Below are 17,393 nucleotides of genomic sequence, written 5' to 3' on the forward strand. Positions count from 1 at the left end.
TGAGTTCCAATTTTTTCTTGAACTCTAAATAAAACCGGATTTGGGGCGTTTGCTTACTTTGAAGAAAAAGTTCATGAGCTACATTTAAATGAAGACCTGAAATTATTCCTGAAATTCTTTTTTTTTTTTTTTTTTCAACGGTTTTTATTTATTTTTGGGACAGAGAGAGACAGAGCATGAAGGGGGGAGGGGCAGAGAGAGAGGGAGACACAGAATCGGAAACAGGCTCCAGGCTCTGAGCCATCAGCCCAGAGCCCGACGCGGGGCTCGAACTCATGGACCGCGAGATCGTGACCTGGCTGAAGTCGGACGCTTAACCGACTGCGCCACCCAGGCGCCCCTGAAATTCTTAAACTAGAAAATCAAAAGGATTTTTCAGCACCGACCCAAACCAGAATGAAAGGGTGGCATACAGCAGTGGGTGATCCCGAGCCCCGGAGGAGCCCGTCTCCTGCCTTCTCTAAACATCCAGCCCGTTCACCGTGTTCCACTGTCTCCTCTAGACGTGGTTATTTTCCCCAGGGTAAGGAGTCTACGTTGTGCCAACGGCACTGACCAGTTCTTGGTAGTCTTCCAGATGGCTGTGCAAGTAGAGTCTGTGAGAGACTAAAACTTTTGTACAGTTTGACTTTGCTTCATAGATGGTCTGGAAGGACCAGACCCCTGGAGCGCCTCATGGTGGGGAGAACCAGGGAGCGGCTGCGTTTGGAGGTCTGAGCCCTCTCTGCCCAGCTAGTCCTGGTTTGGGTCTTCACCCCCTTCCCGTCTCCCCAAGAGGCAGGTTGTGCTGACGGTGACTTCCAAGGTCAGAAAACTCCCGGTTTCCCCGTTGGGTTGTCCTAAAGCGCGTGGAAGGCACTTTGTACCTCCCTTCATAGGAAAACCGTCCGTGGCTCACAGTAATGCATTCTTTTCTCTTCTAGTTAAAATGTGCGCAGTACTGGCCCCAGAAAGAAGAAAAAGAAATGATCTTCGAAGACACAAATTTGAAACTAACCTTGATCTCTGAAGATATTAAGTCGTATTACACAGTGCGGCAGCTAGAATTGGAAAACCTTACAGTGAGTATCGCGTGCTGTTCCGTACTTCAGACGGGCACTGGCTGAGATGTCTTTTCACCTGGGTCATACCACCTAACCCCGGTTTTTCTGGTCCCTCCCTCACCACAGAGCTCCCTCCCTCAACTGGAACACCAGTTCATCACGGTTTTTAGGGAAAGGGGGGTTTCTCATCTAAAACTTCTCTGTTCCTGTCTTTGCAACCGCAGAGGGACTGAAATGGTGGCCTGCACATTACGTAGCAACCGCTGCCTCTTTTGTCGTCCACGGTCTCTTTAGCGCGAAGCGAGGGAAGAAGGGCCCTTCTGGGGCTGAGTTCACGGTCGATGAGGTCTTGGGTTTACTCGTTGTGGAAGAATTTATGACACCAGCTGCTGGCTGTCATTGGAAGCTGGTCTTGAAACAGGCCAAGGCGCGGGGCTGAGAAGCTGTACCGCAGAAGGCCCGCGTAGGGATTCCAAACAGCCCAGCAGGAGCGCTCGCCGTGTGGGGACCCTCCACCAGTACTTGGAGCCGCGGGTGGGAGCTCCCAGCAGCTCCCGGGACGGCCACAGCGATGGCGGCCAGCCACCACCTTCTGGAACGTAGCTGCGTGGGGTGGATTCCTGGCCCCGCCGTGTCAGACTGTCAGACTTCGGGTGGCGGGGCATCATGTCTCCCCGTGTCTCAGTTTCCCCTTCGTTCAGAGGGGGGTTTTGTAAGGGTTCAGAAGGTAACAAAGGGGAAGAGGTAGAGCAGCACTGGGGCAGCAGGTACCGTGGGGTCGAAGCAACGGGTTTGGCCCGGGAGCAGCACGCACCCACAGATGGAAGGGAAGGCAGGATCGCGGCTTGCCGGGCTGCGCCGAGGTGAGTCTGCCCCCGAGTTTCATTCACGTGCCACTTTTCAACTTCCTGCTTTCCAGTGCACATGACTCCTGTTGTTGTGTTACTAATTGAAACAAGATCTAGACCTCCACGCGGGTGACCACGAAGCAGAGGAGAGGTTGAAGTCGCGTGGCTTCCGCGAGCACCACGGGGCACTTCCCGAGTGCTGTCTCTTCTCTGTGTGACGGCTCTGCAGCCGTGATCCTGCTGCAGCCACACACGCGGGCTCCAGGGCTGTGATTTATGGAGGGGTTTGACGGAGGATTTTCAGGAATAATGTTGGCAGCGTGTTGGAACGTGCCTGGAGGATTATGCAGTAGACTTTCCTCTGCGTGCTCTTTAAATTTTGCAAGCCCAACATGAAGCGCGACTTCTGGTAAACTCTTGAGACGGTATCTCCGGCTTGTTGAGAGAAATGGAATTCCGACCGAGCAGAAGCGGCCCGTGCTGTGTTGGCAGAATACGTGCAGCAGTGTGGAGGTTTTGATGTTGAGAAGATCTGGTCGCTCTAACAGACTTTGTTTTGAAAAATTCTTTTCTCAGCCGTGTGTCTGTTGAGACACAGGTCTAGAATGGTGGGCAGGTGTGCGGGAGGGGATGAACAGGAGACAGCCGTACCTTTTTAAGGATTGAAAGAAAGAACTTGCTTTTGGTATATTTTCTCCCCCCCCCCACCCCCATCTTTACATCTATTTTTAAGTGTTTTTCTTTCCCTAAAAACCGGAAAGGGCATTTCTCGTTTTCAGCCACACAAGGAGACCGTTTTCTAGGAGGAAGAAAATGGCATTGCCTGGTGTGGTTCTATTAATCATCTTCATGTCACCGGCATATTCTTCCAGTTCAGCAGAAGGATGCCTGTGTGTCAGGGCTGGTGCAGGGTTACATATGTATATGTGTTGCTGATGTGAAGTCACTGGGGTTTTCTGTAGGCTCTTTCATACGTTTTCATCCCACTGAGCCCCAGGAAGGCGGTCACAACTAAAGCTAAGCTCTGGGAGGGCATGGACAGTGTCTTTGCCACGTGGCTGGCACATGGTAGGCACTTTGGGCACATTTTGTTAAGTGAGGGGAGGCGTTGTTGGTGAGCAGGCCTCTGGCCCAGAGCATTTTGCCACCAGCTGCTCTCCAGGTGACCTAGGCACTGACGTGGCCCTTGGCACTGTGTGGCAGGGAGATAGATGCTCAAGGCGGTGTGGTTCCTGTCTGCATGTCTTCTTCCTGTGCCCGCTTTGGCGAGGCCGGCAGGTGTACCTACCCCATAGTAAGACTGGCTCCCGTGAATGGTGTGCCCTTCGCCGAGCAAAATCTTGAGTACTCTCCTCCCACTGAGAACTACGTTTTGATCATTTCTGCCGGAGGCCAGGTGTCCACCCTGGGGGTGGACTCTTCGTAGGTTCAGAAGGAGGAGCAGAGCTGAAAATGGCACCAGAGGGCCATTCTTCTTGCTGTTGCACTGGGAGCAGAAACACTTGGGGACGAGGGCCAGGGTCTTCCTTTCAAAAGTTCCTGCCTCAGGCTTTGAACACGGGCTCTGGAGTCCAAACTTAAACTCCTACTTCCTCACTTAATGGAGGGTCAGCCTCCGAGCCACACTCTCCTAACCAAGAAGAGGGGAATAGTGGGCATACACACCCCAAAGGGTTAACGTGAGAATTCAGTGAGCTGATGCGTCTGGCGCTAGAACGCGGTGGGGCCAGTTGGGGCTGGTGGGGTCGACACCCTCCTCCTCAGCTGGGCCATCGAGCCACACGTGGCAACCACCAAGCCTTGGAGACTGAGCTGGTTCCTTTTTTTCTCTAAAACGGCAATTCCCTGAGACTCCCGAGTAGTCTCGTGAAGCCCGGGATGACCCAGAGCTGGTGCCACACGCACAGAGTTACGTTTTCCCTCTTTCGTGGGAAGCCTTACAGGCCTTGAGGACAGGACTGCCGTGGGCGGCGACGCGGCATCATTGTGCCTCGTGGGGCAGAGAGAAATCACTTGTAACCGTGAAGACAGCAGAGGTGATAGGGGCACCGGAGGAGAGATGTGGGTGAGGATGTTCCATGCTAAAGGAAGGGACGTCAAGGCAGGTGTCCAGTGTCGGGCACCTCAGTGCTTGGTATTCCTTGACTCGGCGAGTGGACGGGAGGAGATCTGGAAATCTGAGAGGTGAAGCTGCTCTTAGAGTGAGATGGGGGCCTGGTGGGAATGACTCTTCGTGCTTACTCGGAAGCAGTGATTTCTGTACAGATGATTGTCTCAGAATTGGCATGAGGTGTCTTTTTGTTTTTGTTTTTGTTTTTCTTTCAGTCTCAAGAAACTCGAGAGATCCTACATTTCCACTATACCACGTGGCCTGACTTTGGCGTCCCAGAATCGCCAGCTTCGTTCCTGAACTTCCTTTTTAAAGTCCGCGAGTCAGGGTCACTCAGCACGGAGCATGGCCCTATCGTGGTGCACTGTAGTGCGGGCATCGGCAGGTCGGGGACCTTCTGTCTGGCTGACACCTGCCTCCTGCTGGTGAGGAGGCCCCTGAAGACCCTGGGAAGAGAAGGGAACCCATTTGAACATCTCTTGTGGCCTCTGCCCACGGCTTCTCTGTCATGGTCTCGGCAGTGAACTAGCAACGATCTTCCATTTTTAACACTTGCCCTCCTGTGAAAGTAGCTCTACCCTAAGTAGCTTTTGTTCAGAGGGATACTCTTCAGTTGAATTGCAGAATCGCGGAAGATCCAAGGAATGCTCTTCTCCCATTCTTTCCCCTGTGCTCTGGTGGTCCCCATTTTGCTGCATTTACTCACATTGTCTCCAATTCCGCCTCCCCACGGCGATTTTTTGCTGAGTAGAAACCAGAGCACTCCTCCAGAACATGGAAAAATCACATGGTACTTGGGAGTTGGAGCTGACTCGGGGTGTCTCCTCTCTGGCTTTCAGATGGACAAGAGGAAAGATCCTTCTTCTGTTGATATCAAGAAAGTTCTGTTAGAAATGAGGAAATTTCGGATGGGACTGATCCAGACAGCAGACCAGCTCCGTTTCTCCTACCTAGCTGTGATCGAAGGTGCCAAATTCATCATGGGAGACTCTTCAGTACAGGTAAGCATTGCTTCCGCTTTCATCCAGGTGTGTTGATCTCGAACTTTTGTCTCTGAAGAAGGAGGCTGTCAGCTGTAAAAGTTCAAACACTAGCACATGTCAGAAGAAACAGCTGTCCTTCGTGTTTAAAAAGCTAGAAAGCTGCGGAAACGTTCACCACGTTCCGGTTTCTGCCTTTGACGTGTTGACGTAGAAAACGTTGATAGGGAGAGTAGACTTTATTTTCGAAAGATTTCACCTTCCGAGTATATGTGTCTGCAGCCCCAAGCAGCAGAGAAAGCCCCTCGCCTCTGCTCGCCTAAAGGGGAGCAGATTTCCTGACACATCAGCCCGGTGTGAATACGAATGGAACTTTCTCTCGCTTTCTCCAGGAGCAATGGAAGGAGCTCTCCCACGAGGACCTGGAGCCCCCACCCGAACACATCCCCCCTCCTCCCCGGCCGCCCAAACGAATCCTGGAGCCACACAATGGGAAGTGCAAGGAATTCTTCCCAAACCACCAGTGGGTAAAGGACGAAACCGGGGAGGATAAAGAAGACTGCCCCATCAAGGAAGAAACCAGAACCCCCTTAAACGTCCCTTGCAGCGTGGAAAGGTAAGGCGAGCGGGGCCTGGCTTATTGGGGTGAGGGGATGTGACCTTCCAGTCGAGAGACGCATGTTGCCATTGAAACCCTGTGGACATAGCCTCCTCTTGGCAAGCGTAGCTTCTGTGTCTTTGAAGAATGAGGCCCCAGAGACATCCCGCCACAGGTTGGTCCGGTGAAGTGACCCAGTTCGGTGGGGCTCTAGCACCACCTTGTGGTACCCATTGGAACCAGAGATTCGCAGGACAGTCCTGCTCGGAAATGACCTTGCCCTCCCTCAGGCTTCCAGCCAGTCCTGAAACGTGATACCCAGGTTAGACCGTTGTACTTTCGGCCCCCAGATGGTCCATCTGGAAGTTTCACCTTTTCGTGTGCTCTTGATTAACTTAATGCCATTTAACCAAGATTATTGAGTACCTATTGGTACACGTGAAGTACTGAGATCACTAGAACATGGCCCCCTGGTCTGTGTTCTAGAAGATTTTGTGGGGACAGAGACCGTAGGTTATGGTTGGGAGCCTGGGGACAGTAAGGAGACGGAAGTGCAAGCTGCGGCGGTCAGCCTTAGCAGTGAGACGCTCAGCCTTCTCTGGGTGCTCAAGGAAGGCTGCCCGCATGAGGCGTGGAAGCTTGAAGAATGAAGGGAGGCAGGCCTGAGCCAGAGCCTCTGGAGGCAGTGCCCTTGGTTCCTGATTTTTGGATGAGTGCATGCTGTGCCCCAGCATCTGTCCACGTCTAGAAATTTAGTGCGTGGCAGTTCGCAGACAGGTGTGCAAGAGATATACAGGTGGAGGTGTTCGTTGTGGCATCGTTTGCAATGGTGAAGAATCAGAGCTGAGCCAATTATATATCCAGGGATTTGATAAGTTGTGCTTTCTCCGACCTTGGGATGTTCTGGAACTGTTAAAGGACAGGATCGGGAATTATACTCAAGAAAGCAGGTTGTACATGGTGGGTGCCCCAGTGGTCCTCTGGCTACGTTGATCATCAGAATCTTAACCTGGGCACCTTGCTAAATGCTGGTTGCCAGGCCCCAGTCCTGATCCATGAAGCCGAGTCACCAGGGTCCTCCTGCAGCTGGGTCCCTGTCACAACAACATCACATCTGGTTCTAGGGCTTGAGGAAGGTCTGTGCAGTGGGGCCTCCCAGAGCAGGTCCAGGTGACGTGCAGAGCGATAGCTCGGTGACGGTCCCCCAGGGAGACCGTGCCTAGCTTCCAAGGGCCTCTGGTGACGTTCTCAGGGCAGGCCAGGGTGCTGCATCTGAGGGCCTGCCGAGAGTCGAGGGTGAGAGAGGAGAGAGCTGACACGTGACTGGTGTCCAGTTTGTCACCTGTTCCGTGCTGGTTGAGACTGGCGAAGAGTGGTGGCTTTCACGCTGTGTACGTGAAGGTGGTAAGGAGGGAAGTGCGGATCTGGGAAGATAGAAGCCAAAGAGCTCCAGGAAGAAGCGCAGCCATGCTAAGAACGCACGTGCCTCCGGACAGCAGTGGGGGCCCGCGTGCACACAGACCTGGGCCCCGCGGCCAGGGCTCGCGGCTGCGTGCCAGAAAGCAGGTGCTTTGTACTGCCTCCTCCTGTCTCCTGGGAAGGGGGTGCCTCAGGGTGGTCCGGGTGGTCCTGCCAGTCACACAAGATGCTGCTGGGGTAGAAGGGCCCTGGAGTGGCCTGTGAGAAGCAGGACGTCTTGTGGTCAGGGCCTCTCGAGGGAGGCCTGGAGGAGGTGGCGAGGAGAAGAGGGGCCTCTGCTGGCCTCTCCAAGACAGCCCTGGAGCGAGAACACCGTGCACATCGTCCCCGCAGGGTGTCTCTGGTGCTCCTGACAGGATTGGGTTGATGCTGGGGACGCGAGCCTGGCACAGGGCGGGCTGAGGGGCAGAGGCACGTGTGATGTCCTCACGTCAGCCAGCAGCAACAGAGGCTCCTGGGGAGAGGGTGGTAGAGTGTGGGCCACACCGCTGCCTTCTCTGATCTAGAACGGAACGTTCTCCAAGCAAACCCCAGGACAAATAAGGCCCTGTCTTTGCACCAGTGGCTGTATTTGTCCTCGGAGTCTTACCCACCCCCATCACCAAGGAGTCCACTGGTCTCCGGAACCATACCTTGGCGATGGAGACCGCCTGGGTCTGGGGGGGGGGGGGGGGTGGCTGCGGGGGTGCCAAGTGGGCTTCAGGTCGGCGTCCCCGTCGCCAAGGTTTCTTTACACATGGCTCGTTTTTTCTTAGAATTCCAACTGTCACAATAGCGTCCTCGGCATCCTTTTCCCTAGAGTGAGTAACCAGTCTCCGTCCCTCTCCTCCCTCAGCACGAGTCCAGACACTGAAGTCAGAAGGCGGGTCATGGGGGCAGGTCCTGCCCAGGGGGAGCCATCACCGCCCAAGGAGGAGCAGGACCAGGCGCTGACTCCCTGGAAGCCCTTCCTGGTCAACATGTGCATGGCCACGGTCCTCACGGCCGGCGCGTACCTCTGCTACAGGGTATGTTTTCACTGATGGACGTGCCGGCAAGACCTCGTGTACAGAAAGCACTGGCCGACAGCCCGGCGTTAGCATTCAGTGCTGTGGAAGGATCTGAGCCAGTCTCAGAAGAAACAGAGCAAAGGTTTTTAAAGTCTGGAACTGTGAAGGGCTAACGAGAGAATTGAGGATTGATGCACTGGGGTTTTAAGGAGCCCTGTGGTCCCAAGAATATATGAGTCTAATCTCAGGGCCTTAACCTATTCAGGAGTAAGTAGAGAAAATGCCAAATACGTGTCTCTCTTTCTCTCTCTCTCTCTGTCTCTCTCTCTGTCTCTCTCTCTTTTTTTTTTTTTTTTTGTGTTATTATTTGTTTTTGAAAAAAATAGAATTACAACACATTGTTGTTTTTAACCTTTATAAAAAGCAGCTTTTGTTATTTCTGGAAAAAAAAAAAGAGACTAGGCACTTACAAAACTTTCTTGTACCCTTAGGTGGTGTAACCAGATACACAGTTTATATTTGATTTCCAGGGAAAGTCTCCCACACTTTTCCGAATGTAAACTCCTTTGGAGAAGAGGGTTTAAGGGTTTAGGGCACTATCTTGCTCAGTCGCTTCCTCCGCTGTGTGCATACTGAGCTTGGACGGTGCCCGCGAGCTTTCCTGTCGTAAGAAGACAAACAACAAAAGGCCATCTCTGGAAAACAAAACCCAGCTTCTGCTTTTGCTCAGGGTGTCCCCGCCGGTTTTCCATTGTTCATTTCTCCGTTGATCCCTTCTTGTTCCAGCCATCTGGGTCATGCCCCGCCCTCGTCACCCCACCTCCATAGACGGGGTTTCTCAAGGCCCCTGCCTCAGGGTCAGAGGTCACAGCAAGGAGGCCACCAGCTTTGCACCCTGCCCTTGAGATCCAGAAGGAGCAATTTCCACTTCCTTCGGAATATAAAGTGAGGGGAGGAGGGAGGATTGGCCTCAAGACACTGCTCCTGGAAATCACCTCCCTAGACACTTTTAAATCCTTTTAAACATCCTCTTTCCCAGCGACCGTCTTTGAGTAGATCAGACGGTTTAGCAACGTGCAAGCCATTTTTTCCCTTAGGGGTGATTTTGGGAAGGGGGCCACTGTAAAAGAAAATCGAAACCCCCTTCCCTAGAGGCCAGCTTGGGGGCGGTGGCGTGGCGGCGGTGGGGGTGGGGGGCGGCCTGGGGCGGCCGGGGTCGTGCAGGGCTCTGCAGCTCCGTGGGGGTGGGGCCGGGCTCATCTGAAAATGTTTGGTTTCATTCCAGTTCCTGTTCAGCAGCAGCACATAATCTCCTCCACTCCACCTCCACCCCACTGTCCGCCTCCGTGCGTAGAGCCCGCGCCCGCCTAGCAGGCACGCCGTGGTAGGTAAGGGCCGAGGACAGCGTAGCCGGCCGTGACCTGGACGGACGTTTGTTCTGCACTAGAACCACCCTCCCCGGGCTGTTGGTCTTACCCCTTTTGATGGTGTCCCCCCTCCCTTTCCTTCGAGCACCAAATCCGCAACCCCTTTTTTTGAGGAGAACGAAGGAGAGTACGGGGCTGGTGGCCTGTGCGGATCGCGAGGCTCGCCCTGCCCGGTGCGTGCTCTCGGCGTGGCCGGCGCGTCCGGGTGGGCAGGCATACGCTGTCCTCCCGCGGACCTCTGCGGAGACTCCACTCCGTATTTATTGTTTGGTTTTTTCCCCAAAGGCGTCCGTAGTGCACTAGCATTTTCTTAAACCAATAATGTATTAAGAACTTTTGATGTCAGCCTTGCATCAAGGGCTTTATCAAAAAGTACAATAGTGAACCCTCAGGTAGTGCTGGGAACGTTAGATTTTGCCATGAGCCTGCTGCGTCAGACCAGTACTAGGAAGGAGGACGGTTGTAAGCAGTCGTATTTCATGGCATTGTGGGTAACGTGAGAAGAGGTTTGGCATATGTTTATAGGACACGGGATAATATATAACGAACACTTGGGTATTTAAGATACGTGGTGTGAGATTACTTTGTCCCAGTTACCCCCTCCCAGTTATCTGCTAGAACCTTGTCCTCAATCACTGCTTTCCCTGTGTGTATTAGAATATGCATGTATGGTCGTCTTGTGTCCTGATCCAGTACCACGTGCTTGAAATACTTAGCTCTCTGCTTATTAATGTGCCCTGTGTACAAGTCCAGTCTACCTTTGCATGACCTGATCATTACGTGGCTGTGGTTCCTAAGGCTGTTGCTGAAATAATCACCATTCCGCAATGGGGTGATGTTTTACAGTAACGGATATTTGCCTAATACCTGGCATGGCACTCTGGTGACTTCCTGGTGAGGCCCCGGCCTGTCCTTGTCCAGCTGGGTCCCGCTGTAACTCAGACATTCCAGGGGTATGGGAAGCCATAGTCCCACCTCACGCTCTGGACGTTTAGGCAAGCACGGTCCCGTCCCCCCTCCCCCCGCCCCCCCCCCTCCCCGACGCCTTGGGGATCAGCCTCCACTGTCAGAAGTTGACGCTCTTCTCGAGCAGACCATGATTCGGAACCAAGGCAACTGCTGGAAACCGCACTTCCTGAAGCAACCCGGGTGTCGGGCCCTCGGAGTCCGCCTGCCACCATCCCGGTCCAGGGGCCTTGCTGAGAGCCACGTCTGCCCCCGCCCTTGAACCCTGGGGACTGATGGTGCTCACGACTCTTCTGCAAGGGAACTTAAGACCTCCACGTTAAGTGGCTTTTTTAAACAAGAAGAAGAAGAAAAAACAAAACAAAAAAACAAAAAACAAGGCAGCTGTAGCTCACGAGCTGCTCATTCGCCAGCATTTTCACGTGTTGCCTTTCACGTGTTAGAAGCCCGTGCAGAGAAATTCTGTGGTGGCAACGTTTGCGGCATCACTGTGCAGAGCCTTGGAGAGGTGCGGGTGAGGCTGAGATGCCAGGCTGTCGGCATTTTTGAGTTGGGCTTGTGTGTTTGTTTTTAAAGTCCTGTATATGTGTGCAGTAGTTTGGGTGTGTATATAGTAGCATTTCAAAGTGGATGAACTGGTTTAAGCTCCTGTCCTTGGAAACCAGATGGCTCTCCATCTTGTTACACGTATGTTAGAGAAGTAGCGAGCTGCTCTGCTATATGCCTTAAGTCAATATTTACGCATCAGGTCATTATTTTTTACAATGGCCGTGGAATAAACCATTTGTACGAAAATAAAAACAAACGAAAACAGCGAGGCGTTCTGGTAAAATACCTTTTCAGGTGTGTGTATACACGGCTGCATGATGGGGGGAGGGAGGGGGCGCATCTCAGGGTCCTGTGACCTCACAGAACTATCAGACTGTACAGTTTTCCAACTTGCCATATAAATGACGGGTTTGCGTTTTAGTTGCAACAATAAATTTTTTTTTCTAAAGAACATGGATTTGGGGTGCCTCCCATGCCTTTGTTTAAGGGGCCCGAAGCAGGACGGGTACCTCCTGTTTCTTTTCTGCTGCCGCCCGCGGGAAGCAGGTGCTGTGGGTCGGGTGGCCAAGGGTCACTGTGGCCTCCCGGGGTTGTGCGCGCCATTGGGCTGGGGGAACGTTCCCTTCCTGGCGAGTTTATTTGGCACTTCGGGCCTCCGCCCGGCTGCTTCGACAGCGACACCACCCACCTTTTGAATGTGCAGGCCCCTGGCTACCATGGCAGACGTGCACAGGACCTGCTCAAGAACGCGTCCCCTGTCCGGCTGCCTGGGAGACCCAGCGGTTACCGCTTCCAGTGCCTCTGGTGAGCCACGCGTGACGGACGGGTGACGCAGAGGCAACAGGATGGAAAACTCATGTATGTGGTCTGCCTTTAAATCTCCTCGAAAGTGATCTGTTGACTTTCTGTTGGAAGTAACTTCCGACTCCTAAGATGTTGGTAAAATGTTGCAAAAATCGTTGGAGAATTCCCTGTCCTTCCAGGTTGTATGACTGGATGCCTGCTGCTGAGTAAACGGTTCGTGCTGTGGGCTCCCAGCAGGATCCACGGGACTGGGGGGTAAAAACAGACGATGGTCATGTGTCCTGCAGCACACCCACAGAAGACTGTGGCCACGGGACTGCGGTGTCACACCCACTGTCACCTCAGTCTGTTTCAGATGCAAAAATGGCATCAAAGCTGTCATGAAGCGGTGGGATGCCAGGGTAGGGAAAAAAGCTGAATCTGTAACTTTGGTGCAGAAATCACATGAGGCCAAAGGCTGGACAAGGAAGGGCCACGCGGCTCAGTGTCCGTGTAGGAGCGGGCGCTCAGGGAGCCTTCGGCCGCACGGGGGACATAGGGGGCCCCAGCCCCCGCCTCCCTCCTCCCCTGCTCGTGCGGGAGAACCCGGCCCACGGGGCTGCACGCTCTCTTCCTCCCTGGGAGGTTTGTGGAAGCAACCACTGCTTTGTGCTCTTTTCAGGTAAGGTGAGACACCAATAAAATTCATTTTAATTGAAATTCAAAAAACTGAACATAGGAACAAGGCAAATAAATACAAAGTTCAACCGAAAAGCACAGAATATATACAGGAAGTTTACATGAGAAGGTTGAAGAGTCCAGAATCCCCAATGCCATTGTCAGGAGTCACGTACCCCAGGTTGTCTCTACGGCTCAACACAAAAACAGTTCAGGACACATTTGAGGGTTTTGTTTTTTTTTTTTAACAGACTTAAATAAGAAATGAATCTTCTTTCTTTAAATATCTTCTTCAGTGAAATCTTTCTTCAAACCGGCTGATGGCTTCTGACACAATTTATCTAATCGGCCCTAAGTTGACTTCCGTTCAAAAGTTCGATTCCATTTTGATGAGGGAGGTCACGGTGGATGCTTTTACTGACACGACACAAGGTTTCCTGGCCAATGACGTTTTCTTCCTCGTGCTGTTGAACACGGTGACGATAAGGTCCACGGTCTGCAGGCCGCCACCAGGCTCCACGGGGGGCGTTTGGACTACTGCTTGGGTTAAGAGCATGAATCACGGAAACCCTGGCTCTGTCTGTCTTCCCACCTTGCCTGGCTTGCCAAGGTGACGGCTTGCTGCCATGGAAATGACCCACTGCATCCTCTTTAGCAAGGTCAGTCAGCCCTCTTGTCTCTTCACTGCCCGTCTTTATTGAACCAGCAGTGCTGAGCAGGCCAACCGGCAGGGAGACCTTGATTCCAGGCCTCAACCCGCCTGGCCTTGGCCCCTTCGGGGTGCAGCTGGCCAGGGAAGGTCAGACAGATTCTCAAAACTGAAAGCTGGTCGTTTGACTCAAGTCCAACAGCCTTCAAAGTGCCACACGTCCCCTTTTCCTGCTCCTATATGCAAAGTCCCATTTGTGCCCCTGGGCTGCGTGACTGGTCTGGGGACTGAGGGAGCACAGAGCATACCCCCACCCACAGCTCTGGCCCTGGGTCAAGGCAAGGCAGCAGCAAAAACAAAGGTGCCAGCTGAGGCTTCTTAAAATACAGTGATTTCAATATCCGCTTCCTGGCAAAAGGCTTCTTCTCTTGGTTCCAAGCAGAGTTTGTCCATCTTCTCAAAAGCTGAGCGTCCTTTCTCCCCTGAAACATGAAGGTGATCGGTCACTGGATTGTCCCCCACCTCAGCGTTCCTGCTCTGGTGAACCCAGATGGCCTTAGTGGCAGAGGCAGGTGGCATTTGGGGAACTCCTGCTGGCCACTCGCATGGATGGACCCGGTGCCTCTCCCTTACATTCAAGACAGAATTTGCTGAACTTTATTCCTGCCTCGCACCTGGCTTTCATTCCCAAGGATCATAAACTGAAGCTGAAGAGAGAAATAAGGCACTTCATGCCACCTCAACCATGAAGGAAACCCGTCTTGGCCAAGTGCAGTTACATGGGTCACCGACCGCGCTGGGCCTCTGTATCATTTTGCATCTTTGAGGGCTGACCGTGGCCCCTCTAGCACAACCTTCCAAAGGTCTCGCACCTCACTGCACCGCACAGAATGTTTGATGGTGGACTTTACCGAATGACAGCGTGGCTTCCCGGGCTGCTGTTCGCACGGCCTCCAGGTCCGACTGGCACAGGCTGGCGATCTGATCGATGCTTTCAATGCCCTGTTTGAGGTGAGGGGACAGATGACCCATCAGGGGACATTTTAGGTAGCAGGTGGAATCTACTTTCATGAGCTCTGTAAGACCAGCCCTAGCATGGTCTTTGGGGCCTCAGGCCCTTCCTTTTCTGAAGGCTTGTAGGTTTCTTATGTAGCCTCAAGTTCATCAGAAGGGCCCCCACCTTTTCGATTCTGACACCTGCTGCTGAGTCAGGCCATCAGCAGAGCTTTATGGATAGATTCCTTTTAGAAGGTCTGTCTTGAAAAATGGGAAGCCCTGCTTCCCTCTGGACCTTCCCACCTCCCCCTTGCTCTCCTAACTCTACCCTCTTGGGCAGGCCATGAGAACATCAGTCGGAGCCCAGGTTTGGGCACAGCTGACCCTGGCTGCTCTCCAGGGCCAAGGACCAGAGTGCACTTCAGCCTCTTCTCCGGAGCACCCCTACCCCCTTACTGGCTTGGCTGTTCGATTATAACCAGATGGTCCTCCTAGAACTTCCCTTGGTTTTGTTTTTTTGTTGTTGTTTGTTTGTTTTTTCAGAATGAATGGGGTGAGTTTAATCTATTTTTCATCAAGCAAATTGGCGATGTTTTTTTTTAAATGAGACTTCCAGATGCAGGTGGGTTTGAGGCAAGATGGACATCCTCTCCTATCTGCTTTAAGAGGGTGAGTTGTACCTGGAGTCTCCAGAAGTTTCATATTCTCTGGCCTGGAGTAACACTTTGTAGAGTCCAGCCTAAGGAAGTAATTCAGAACTCTCTATTTTTTAAAAGCGTTACGTGCCAAGATGCTCATAATGATATTATTTATAGTAATAAATAGATGACAAAGCTTAATTTTCTACCACACAAGAGTGGGGGGATCTGTCAAGGTAAACCCTCAACGGCCCCTTCATAGAGACTTCTAAAGCACTGCCAGTCTACCACTAAGAGTTTCTGTTTTGCTCACTGTTTCGAAGCTATATATGTAGCATGATCAACAATCTAAAGACATTTAAGTTTAAGAGAGTGAGCACAAGTGGGGTAAGGGCAGAGAGAAGGAGAGACAGAAGCCCGATTCAGGGCTCGAACTCAGCAGAGGGATCATGACCTGAGCCGAGACGAAGAGTCACAGGCTTAACTCTGCCAGCCAGGCGCCCCTAGCATGATCGACAATTTTAAATACTCACACCCACAAAAGAAGTGTAGCAAAATGCCAGCAGTACTTTCTACTAAGTATTGGGATGAAGGGTAACTTTTACATTTCTGAATTTTACACTTTCTTTCCTATAATGAGCTTATTGTGCTTTTAGAAAATATTAAATCGAGGCCATTAAAACACAATCCTAGACTTCCAAAGTGAGTCCCTAGGGCCACCTGCTGCTTCAGGCCGAGCCAGAGCAAACGCTCCTCGACTACTGTTGAGGGGCCTCTGCTGGTAGCACTGAGGTCTGCTCTAAAACGAGCTCTTCAGGGGCGTTTTTTTTTTTGTTTGGTTTTTTTGTTTGTTTTTGTTTTTGGCTGGTGGTAGTTTTGGGGGGAGGGGAGGGGTATTCCCAGTGGAATAATTTTGAAATGAACCAACTGGAACATTAGCCATAAGCAGGCTTCCCTCCGTCACGGGCGAGGACAGGTCAGACTCACCCTGAGGTGTTTTAGCGCCACACACGCGGCCTGCTGGAGTTTCCCATCGTTCTCCATCAGGGCGTTGGTATAGAAGACCAGAGCCTGGAGAATAAGGTTGCTGTGAATGGGGGGTCAGCCGAAGCCAAGTCCATGCTGCCTGTGGCTAATCCTCCTAATGCTGGAGGGCTCCTCGAGCCCTGCTTCCCCTTTTCTAAACAAAAAATCGGGCTGTGATCTATTCATCTCTGGGCCAGGCGCACCCAGTCCCAAGACGTATGCTGCGGCGTTTGGTTTCTCTCTAATAAACACACTGGTCCCTGGGCTGATGGTAATCAAAATGAAGAAAGCTCTTTTCATCTAATATTTTCCAAATCTAGATAAAATGCTGCATCGGAGCAATCCGACGTCTGGCCGGGGCCACTCAAAGAATTGGACGTGCGGAGGGAGGCCCGAAGGCCGAGCACCTCTTCCCTTCGGCCCTGGTCCCTGGTCCCCGCTCCCAGCGATGACCCCGCCCCCTCCACCACATCCGCCAGAAAAGAGCTGCATGGGCTTCATGAGACTCTGCAGGTTAATTAGGAAGCATGTGAGAAGGTACCCGGCCTTTGGGTGCCCAGACTACAATCAGGCCTCGGTATTGGCCTCTTCTACCTTGGGGGCTGGTACCGTCAATCTAGAGTAGTCACAGGCCCAGGGACCTGAAGGGCAGAGGGGTCCAGTTTCTTGGTTGTCAAACGGACTGAACCCAACGAATCAGCCAGCCACACGTACTAGCTGAGATGAGGCTGGCCGTCAGAACCCTAAGGAAGAAACGCTCTCCGTGCAAGCGACATCTCAGACCAAACGGGTATGTAGGCGTTGGCGGCACAGATGCACGAGGCAGTAAGACGAGAGGTTCCGTGGGTCCTTCGGGTGGCCGCCAGCAACCCCAGGTCCCTCCCCAGGGCTGGCGTCGCCCAGGGCAATGGCCTGAGAAGGACCGCATGCATGCACGCACCAGGGAACCTCCCTAAATCTAAACATCCTGGGACACCTGGCTGGCTCGGGAGGTAGAGCAGGTGACTGGGTTGGAAGTTTGGGTGTAGGGATTACTTAAAGTAGAATCTTTAAAAAAAACAAAAAACCCTCGCAGCGAAGGCAACCCCCTTCAGAACATCCCTTGTATTTTTCCGAGAGAGGAAGCCTGTGTCCCCCTGGCTGTCACACATGTAGCCATGGGGCTGCTGCCTCCCCGCCTCCCCCCACCGTACCTTCTCCCGAAAGCTCTGGTTCCGTGCCGCGCTGGCCAGGCGAGCACTAGCCGCCCTGCACACCCGGGGGGTCCCGTCCAGCTGCAGCAGTGCCCAGGCCCGCAGCGTCTGGGGCAGGGGCTGGAGCTGGCCCAGCCGCTTCCCCTGCAGCTTCCTGATCGTCTTGACTTGCCCCGCACACTGCAGCTCCTCGGCAAGTGTTACTGGAAGAGAGGAGTGGGCCCAGGGTCCCTCTGACCGTGGTCGGCAGTACAACTGCGCGTTTGTTTGGCCACCGCCGTGTTCGTGTTCGGGAAGCAGATCCCAGGGCAAGCCCCCACGATCACCAAGGCGCAGCCTGGATCGGCCTCAAGGGGGTGCCTCCTGGAATCTCTAGGAAGGCTTTCCGGCAAGGGGTCAAATCACCCTGAAAATTAATAAAACCTCAGCCCGTACTTTTAA

At 53.0% G+C, this 17,393-nt stretch overlaps 2 protein-coding genes across 6 annotated transcripts in view; one reads left to right on the top strand and one right to left on the bottom strand.

The window, feature by feature from the left end:
- Positions 1-11,446, top strand: part of PTPN1 (protein tyrosine phosphatase non-receptor type 1) — a 70,558-nt gene extending 59,112 nt beyond the window's left edge. For both annotated transcript variants that reach the window (XM_040459650.1, XM_040459651.1), the window contains exons 5-10: positions 924-1,061; positions 4,217-4,426; positions 4,841-5,002; positions 5,374-5,597; positions 7,894-8,065; positions 9,333-11,446. In XM_040459650.1, the coding sequence (XP_040315584.1) occupies positions 924-1,061; positions 4,217-4,426; positions 4,841-5,002; positions 5,374-5,597; positions 7,894-8,065; positions 9,333-9,356 (930 nt within the window). In that variant the 3' untranslated portion in view covers positions 9,357-11,446. The remainder of the gene's footprint in view (positions 1-923; positions 1,062-4,216; positions 4,427-4,840; positions 5,003-5,373; positions 5,598-7,893; positions 8,066-9,332) is intronic.
- Positions 11,447-12,447: 1,001 nt separating this feature from the next.
- RIPOR3 (RIPOR family member 3) overlaps positions 12,448-17,393 on the bottom strand; it is a 74,093-nt gene continuing 69,147 nt past the window's right edge. For all 4 annotated transcript variants that reach the window (XM_040459646.1, XM_040459644.1, XM_040459648.1 and 1 more), the window contains 4 exons: positions 16,953-17,155; positions 15,721-15,804; positions 14,011-14,101; positions 12,448-13,581 (listed from right to left, as the gene is read on the bottom strand). In XM_040459646.1, coding sequence (XP_040315580.1) covers positions 13,478-13,581; positions 14,011-14,101; positions 15,721-15,804; positions 16,953-17,155 — 482 coding nt within the window. In that variant the 3' untranslated portion in view covers positions 12,448-13,477. The remainder of the gene's footprint in view (positions 13,582-14,010; positions 14,102-15,720; positions 15,805-16,952; positions 17,156-17,393) is intronic.

The sequence above is a fragment of the Herpailurus yagouaroundi genome, unplaced genomic scaffold (assembly GCF_014898765.1).
Source record: "Herpailurus yagouaroundi ecotype Mexico unplaced genomic scaffold, PumYag 246, whole genome shotgun sequence".
Taxonomy (NCBI): Eukaryota; Metazoa; Chordata; class Mammalia; order Carnivora; family Felidae; genus Herpailurus; species Herpailurus yagouaroundi.